This window comes from Mustela erminea, chromosome 9 (genome assembly GCF_009829155.1).
Source record: "Mustela erminea isolate mMusErm1 chromosome 9, mMusErm1.Pri, whole genome shotgun sequence".
Lineage (NCBI taxonomy): Eukaryota > Metazoa > Chordata > Mammalia > Carnivora > Mustelidae > Mustela > Mustela erminea.
Window position 1 is genome coordinate 16,656,262 of NC_045622.1, and position 8,092 is coordinate 16,664,353.

The following is an 8,092-nucleotide window of genomic DNA, read 5'->3' on the forward strand; positions in this document are numbered from 1 at the left end:
AGGGATTTTGGGTCCGTTTAATTCCCAAACCTGTAGCTTAAAAACTGGGTTAATGTAAATTTCACACAGACTGAGAAGTCTGGATAGAAGGCAGAAGACTTTATCCCATTCTTTCCCATTCTACCTCTGAGAAGGGGCACCGGTCCTGACATGCTGAAGGCATTATTTGGTTTTTAAAGCATGTTCACTTTTCTCTCAGTCTCTCAACTCTGGGTCGTTGTAAGCCTCCTCCCTTACACTGGAAAAACAGGGATATACATGTGCCCCTCCGTCTTTGGGGTCCAGCCTCAGGCGGGGCCTCAATACAGCACTGCCTTCTGCTCCTTTTACTTTTCTGTGCTCAGACTCTTTCCCATACCCACTAGGACTTCCAAACCATCACCTGCTCGTCACATCCCTCTGTCCCTTCATGCTAACGGTTAATTTTACTCCTGCCCACTCCCACAAATCAGGAGTGGCTAGCCCCAAATTAAAACCCCACTGAAAACTTTACCCACAGCTAAAGCCACCCCTGCAGCCACCGCAGATGCTCCTGGGTACCCCTCTCTCTCTGTCCTCATCCCACTTCCCTCGGCTACTCCAGGATTTCCCTTTTTCTCCCTTTTAAGTTTACCTTTTTCTCCCTTGTATGTTTGCCTCTTGCTCTCTCCCCAAAATCTAAAATTATGCTCTATTTTGAAATAATAATATTGGGGCGGGGCAGCTGGGTGGCTCAGTCAGTTAAGCATTTGACTCTTGATCTAAGCTCACGTCTTGACCTCAGGGTCATGAGTTCAAGGCCCTTGTTGGGCTCCATGCTGGGCTTTTCAACAAAAAGTCATAAAATAGTAGCAGTGTCACTATTACTCTTGTGCTATCCTTCCCCTCCTCCAAACCAGGGGGATCCAGCTGTCTCCAGTTCCTGACCTCCCATCCAGTCCTCAATGCAGGGCAGTCTGACTCTTCCCTACCCCTGCACTGAAAAGTCATTGCTAAGAGATCTAACCCCTCCCAATAGACAAAACCAAAGAGAACCCAAGGGGCCTTACTGGACCTCAGTGTGCCCTTCATGAAGTGGACAGTTCCTTCCAGAAGCTTTCTCCTCCCTTGCCTTGCCTGACACCAGGCTCTCTTGGTTCCCCAGCCCCACCCCAACTTCTTCCCCCAACTTTACTGGTTTTCGTGTATTGTCCACTCCTAAAATAATGGTGCTACTTACTTACTCTGTAAGACTCAGTTCAGGGGTTCCTTTCTGAAACCTTCCCCAGTTCTCCTGCCTTCATCCTTGGATGGGAGGAGTTGATCATTTCTCCTCTTTTCCAATACCACTACAACCTGTTGATCAAGCACTTAGACACTGTATTGCAATTATTTTCATATCAACCTCCCTACTGAACATTGTATTGCCTAAAAGCCAGGACTGTGGCCACTATCTTATTTTCGTGCAAAGCACAGTGCTTGATACATAGTTGACAGCCGATAAATGTATGTCTTGTCACATGTAATAGATTAGGCAGGTGCTATTGTTTTAGCTTTACGGTTATTACTGGAAGCACAGAGATGTTACGGGACTTGCCCAGAGTCTCTGATATTTAGTAACAGGGCTCAGTTTAGGAAGGGTTTAGATGAGTCATATCCCATTAGATGATATTCCTTCTCTGCAGCCACTCCAGATAGAGGATCTGGTTATTCTTAAAAGCTTAAGCACCCTCAGGATATACCTCGAAAACCTCAGTGAGAACTTCTAAGAGCTAAAATGAAGAGTAAAGGCTCCATTAGCTCTTTGGCTCTAGTAGAACAACCATTCCATTGACAGAATAAGAAGACTGGAAGAAAGACCATGAAAGAGCAGGTTTTTTTCCTCCTGTCATCGTCCCGGAAAGCATCCTTTCCAGCACAGAGTAGAGAACTAAACAGAGCGTGCACGTGCTTTGGAGTGGATAGGTTTAGGTTCAAATTCTGGACCAGCTCTTGGTGAGTCAAGTGATTTTTCACAAGGTCTATGACTTCGCTGAGCCTCCCTTTCCACATCTGTGAAATGGGTAGAGTAGAAGTAGCAGCCGTGCAGGGTCATGATTCTTCACCCACAACTCTGAAACCTAAAAGGCTTGGAAAGTTCCAAATTTTTAAATATATTTTGTACAAAGTACACTGGGCGACAAAACTTGCACAGGTCTGAGGCTAGCATTAATGTTTGTGGTCTTTGTCCCACTCCGTGTAAAGGTATGAATGTTTTGCTACAGAAATGCTAATGGGCCCTTTTCCAGTTGTATTGATAAATAATTGACATACATTACGGCATAAGTGTGAGGCATAGAGGGTAATGGTCTGATTTACCGATACTGTGAAATGATCACTGCAGGTTTCGCTCGCATCTGTCATCTCATACAGATACAATAAAAAAGAAGGAAAAAAAAAGAAAACCAATTTTCTCCTTGTGATGAGAACTCTCAGGATTTACTCTTAACAACTTTTAATGTGTTTGAATATAGGGTCTGCCCTAGATCCCACTGGCTTCGATACATAGTATAGAGCATGGGTGTTGTATAACCACTCTAAAATCTAAAATATTCTGAAACGGAGCTGGCCCCGGGGGTTTTTTTTTTCAGGAGGCTGTGGACCTAGAGGGTGGTGATTGCTGTTCCTTTTGTTGTTATATTGAGTATTCTTTCTAGCTATAAACACTCGACCCAAAGAATGAGAGTCTTTAGCCTGAGAACAGAATGTTCACGGAGAGTGAATTTTTCAGGTACTTGAAACACTGACCTGCAGAAGAGAGGCTTTTACTTAGTAGGCTTCAGGGTATAAATCTAACAGGGATGGATGGAAGGAAATTTTAGGAAGACGAATTGTGACGTCTGTAGAGGGAAGAACTTTTTCATGGGCTCTGTCCCAACATAGTGAGGCCAGTGTCTTTGGAGGTGTGCGGCAAAGACTGGGCGACCAGCTGGCAGGGTGTGGAGCACTATGGTAAGGAGCGCGTTCAAATGCTAAGTGGGAGGTATAATGAGGGGATGGGTTGACAGGTCTTCCCAGTATCTCCATACCTACAATTATTCAATTCGGAGACTCTGCCCCCCGCCCCCGGCCACCCAAGCAGACGTGCAAGGGACAGGCCAGGGACCCGCAGGGGCTGGTTCTGAGACGTTGAACTGTGACCTCCTCCTCCCTCCCCAGGTGTCCGTCTGCCAGGAGATGGTGACCGAGTTGCGCAGCATCATCTTGTGTCAGGACAGTGTCCACCCCCGCCGACGGCGAGCTGGGGTGCCTCCGCCTCGGCCCCCCATTCCCGAGGAGCGCCGGCCGCGCGGCACCGCGACGCTCAGCAACGGCAAGCTGTGCGGGGCCGGGGAACCCGACCAGCTGGCGCAGAGACTGGCCCAGGAGGCCGCCCTGGTGGCCCGCGGCTGCACACACATCCGCGTCTGCCCCGAGTGCCGCAGGTTCCAGGGCCTGCGGGCGCGGCCGTCTCCCGCCCGCAGTGAGGAGAGCCTGGAGTGGGAGAAGACCACCAACAGCAGCGAGCCCGAGTAGCCCCGGGGGCGCCGGACACGTGCAGGCCGGGCGGGGAGGTGGGAGGGCCGGCCGGGGGCGCTGCGCTCCGCGGGGAGCCGGGACTCGTGCGGCGTCCACGCTTCTCGCCCGAGCCTGGATCCAGGAACTTGACCGAAAGAGCGCAGAGAGCCTGCCGCCCCGGCCAGACCCAGCGCCCGGGGCCGGGAGCCGGGACCACCCAGAGACGTTGCACCCCAGCGGCGAGGGGACGCCCTCCCTCCTGGCCACAAGGACCCATCTTCTCCCAGTGGGCCTTTTCCTCCCGCCAGAATTACAGAGTCTGGGGTGGGGGTCCCTGCTCAGACCTGTCCAATGAATTGGTGGAATCATCAGTGGAATTTCCCCTAGGAAGGGGCCATTGTACCCTGGGTCTAGTTCTTACAGGAAAACAAATTAAACTCAACAGGGAAGTTTTTCTTTTCTGGATTTGTATATTTTTGTTAATGTTGTTTTGTTTTCCCTTCCCCACCTTCGCCCGCCCCGCCCCACTTTTCTTCTTCGTGTTGTCTCAATTCTAGCCATTTGATTTGGGGGGGGGGGTTGTTTTTGTTTTTTGGAGGGGGAGGCTGCGTTAGGCATTGGGAGTCTAAATAATCCGTTTCTTTTTCCTAAATTTTAGGACATGGAGTGGCCAGTGCATTGGATTTCAGGTGCCGACCTCTCTTTTCTGAGTGGGGGTTGGGGGCTCCAGTGAGTGTAGGAGAAGGGTCTTGGGAAAAATAAGGTGGAGAGTCTCAAAAGTCCATTAAAGTAATTTTTTAAATGCCCAAATCCAATCAATTCATGGTTTACTCAGAGAGACCTTGAAATGCCTGGGATTTCAGGGGTTACTATGTCTTCTCTTTCTCTCTCTTTCTGACTTTCACTACCACTGGGTTTGATTTGGTCTTTTGTGAAGGTGATCTCTGAAGAACAGAGACAGGGGAGGAGAGCAGAATGCACGAGGTGTCCTGGGGCATAAGGTGTCCTGGGGCCACAGAGTGGCGGTAGAACACTTTTCCCATACCCTGGCTTGGCTTCAGATGGAATGTGCTAGTCACAGGGGAGAAGGGGGGTGGGGCCCCCCTATTGGTACGGTGCATCCTTTGTCAAGGGCATCTCTTTAACCAAACTCAGAGGCTGCCTTTGAAGCCAGACGCCCAAGACTATTGTGGATTGGGTGATTTCTTTCTACTAGATGTGAAATCTGGGTGCAGGGGTGTGTGTGTGTGTGTGTGTGTGTGCATGTGTATGTGGGCGAGTGTGTGCTGTGTGTGTTTATTAAGTGGAAAGAACTTTAAATAATCAAGAAGGTGCCAGGTTTTTAGGACACAGGTGGGGTCTCACAGCTGATACACCCAGGGCTGGAAACTGGGGCCTGTTGAGCTCTAACCTCAGCTGAGGCAGAAGTCCCCTCGTGTGAGTTTGAGTAAAGTATTTAACTTCTCTTCCATCTCTGAAATCAGAACGACTGATGCTTTCCAGGCTCTCAGATGGCTGCTGGTAACTGCGTTCTCTGTGAGATGTTTGTGGGGTCCAACACACTCAGCTGAGGGGAAGGGCTTCCCAGCATCTCTGTGACCTTTGCTTGGCTTCACCAGCTGGGAGTTTCATGCAGAGTTTTCATTTTCTGATGGAAAACAAATTCTATGCAATTCCTGATTGTAAACGTAGACAATTCAGAGGGAGACAGAAATAAATAGCCCCTACCACCACCGTCACCACCGTCACCACCACCACTGTCACCTCGAATCCAACTGTCCTCACATTTCTGTTCTGAATGTACTAAAATAAAGACATCTCTGGAAGATGATGAGCTTAATTCCATGGGTTTTTTTGTTTTTTGGTGGTTTTTGTTGGTTTGTTTGTTTTTACCATTTGGTAACAACAGCTTCTTTATGCCAGTCCTGTTAGTTAAACTGCCATCCTGGGGGCCAAAATGGGACCCTGATGATTTCCCTTAAGGACGCCGGTAGTGTCCTAGGCTGACCTTCTCTCTCATGAATTTGAATCTTTTTTTTCCCCTCTTAAACCATCAAATGATGGCAAGCTCTGAAAGAACTCGAGTATTTTTTTCAACCTTGCCTCGAGTCTCGTGGATTTGGTGGGAAGGGCACCGAAGACCGCCTGACCGCAGACCCCAGTGGTGCCCTACTGTTCTAACCCACAGCTCCGTTCCTTGCTTCCTGCAGTGTGGTCTCTACTGTCAGATCACACTGGGGCGGGAACGGATTTTTTGTTTTGATTTTTTTTTTTTTTTAAACAACTCGTTTTTATGAGCAGGATATCTTGATCAATAGCCAACTTTTTTTAATGGATTAGTGAAATAAAAGTCCCCATGAATCATTTATGAAGTCTGTGTCCTTCACCGCGTGCAGTGAAGATAAGACTGACCGCGCTAGACAGTTTCTATTAGCTGCGGGGACGGTTGCTGTGCCTCGCCCGAGCTGGCCCGTGAACCTGCAACCAACTAGTCCTCTTCCTTGGTTCGCCTCCACTTTTTATCTGTTGGTTGTCGGCTTTCTTTTCCATTCTGTATTTTCTATCTGACTCTGTATACTGTATAAAGCGGTTTTTTCTTGTCTGTTTATCTTTCTTCAACTGGAATATTTACAATAAAACAGAAACAAACCCTGAAGTGTTAGTGATGGGTGAAAGCTGTTTGGGTTTGGGAAGGATAGTTTGGTGTGTCTGACATCCAGGTACGCTGAAAGCAAATAAAAATAAAAACCTACTTGGTGTCGTCCCCTCCACCTGCCCTCCTCCCTCTCTCTCTCTCTCTCTCTTCACCCTCTCTCCCTTCTCCAACTCCCCCACCCCCTTTGGCCTTTGTTCAGATCCCAGAAAAATCTAGGTGGCTTCTTTCAATTTGTAGTCCTGGGAGTCTGAGCCAACCCCCCTCTCCCCCCAAACGGATACACATGTTAATGAAGTTCGGGATTCGTAGGGTTTTGTCTTCCTAAATGCACTTTCACAGAATAGCCATCAATTGATACCCGGGGTAACTCTAGTCAGATATCACCCCAGATTCCACTGGGAGCTTGAAGATTACATCAATTAAAATATAATACTTTGCTTTATTTCTTTTAATTGCCTTGCAGGGCCCCAACCGTCACAAGATCTCTACCCCAGAACCCAGGTGGGGTGTAAGTTGAGCGTGTAGACGGCCGAAAATCTTTTGGCTTCCTCTAATCCAATGGTCATAGGAGAATATTCATCCTGGGAACTTGCCAACCGGCCGCCTTATTGGTTAGGTGAGACCGACATAGCGTGATAACCAATCCACCTGGGGCCACTCTGTGAAAGTTTATTAGTTTTGGATTCCAAGGAGTTGAATTTTCTTTTGGAATCCAAGGGGGACTTCCCCATGGTGTAGGAGTCAAATACGTGAGCCGGCAAGGGCCGGGGCATTTCAGACACGGCAGATTGGTGGTTGGAGTGGAGCTTGAGGAACCATTTGTGGCTCTCCCGCCAATGGGGTGTGCACAGCAAGGTAAAATAGTCTGGAAACGATAAGGGAGATTTAATTCCCTGACTGGTGGTTCACTCTCTTGGGGTAATAACAAAGAGGCCTGTTTGGAAAATTCAGAGAAGGAATCCTTTCATAAGGATTTTGCTGAAGGCTGATGCTTCCTATGGGGCCCTCTCAAGACAGAAATTAAACCTCTAGTTGCCTTGAGTTATGAGTTATTCCCGTGTTTTCTGTGAAAGATGACTTTCTCCCCATAGGAAAATCCCCACTGTTACCCAAAGGGTGCCTCAAGGGGGTGTCAGCCTGGTAATCCAACAGTGTGCCTCAAAGATCAGTGATGTCAAGCCTTCAAAAAGCTCTTCTCATAAAGAAAAATATATATATTTCACTTTTTTTTATTAAAAAATGCATTTATATAAATATGAGTATAAATATTTATCTATGTATCTATATATCTACATATAAAGAGAGATATATTTTACAACTTGGTGTGGCTACTAGAAGAAAAAAGTGGGCAAGTTTTAGAACTGAAGGTGTCAATAAATCTGTTACAATTTAAAGACCAGCAGGTAAGAGAAGTTCTATCACTCTTGATAGAATATCATTTTTCAAATTTTATTAATGCCATACTCCTAAATCTGGAGAATGAATGAAAAAATACTAGTATCATACAAAGAGCACCAGTGTTGAGAAAGAAAATCCACAAAGGCAATCAAATGGAAAATGACCTCTCTTGTCAAAAATAACAGAAGACTTGAGAGCCCAAGAAGGAAGGAGCATGCAGAAACTGAGCTATAATCTGTCCAGATATTAGCTAAGGGCATGCATATAAATATTTTGCTGGCTGGGATGTATTGAAGTGCATCAGGGAATCAGTGCCTTGTGACTGAGGTTTTGTCTGGGGACTTGACCCTAGTGACAGGTAAGACTGCGTTGACTCCATATTATGGAGGGTAGAGATCAAACATGTGACTGCAATGATCCTCCTTCTAGAAAATTAGCTAAAAGATACTGCTCACTATATTCCTTGTGCCTAACCTAATGTTCTCTCTTGACTATGCCAGAAAAGTCAGAGGGACCAAAGGACTTCTCATCCTGTTGGCACTG

General features: G+C 47.1%; 1 protein-coding gene across 2 annotated transcripts in view; it reads left to right on the top strand.

The window, feature by feature from the left end:
- The window catches only part of GRIK4 (glutamate ionotropic receptor kainate type subunit 4), a 415,182-nt gene extending 409,014 nt beyond the window's left edge, over positions 1-6,168 (top strand). The window contains exon 22 of one of the 2 annotated variants that reach the window (XM_032359115.1): positions 3,157-6,168. In XM_032359115.1, the coding sequence (XP_032215006.1) occupies positions 3,157-3,513 (357 nt within the window). In that variant the 3' untranslated portion in view covers positions 3,514-6,168. The remainder of the gene's footprint in view (positions 1-3,156) is intronic. The other variant, XM_032359116.1, reaches the window with a different exon arrangement.
- Positions 6,169-8,092: the final 1,924 nt, after the last annotated feature.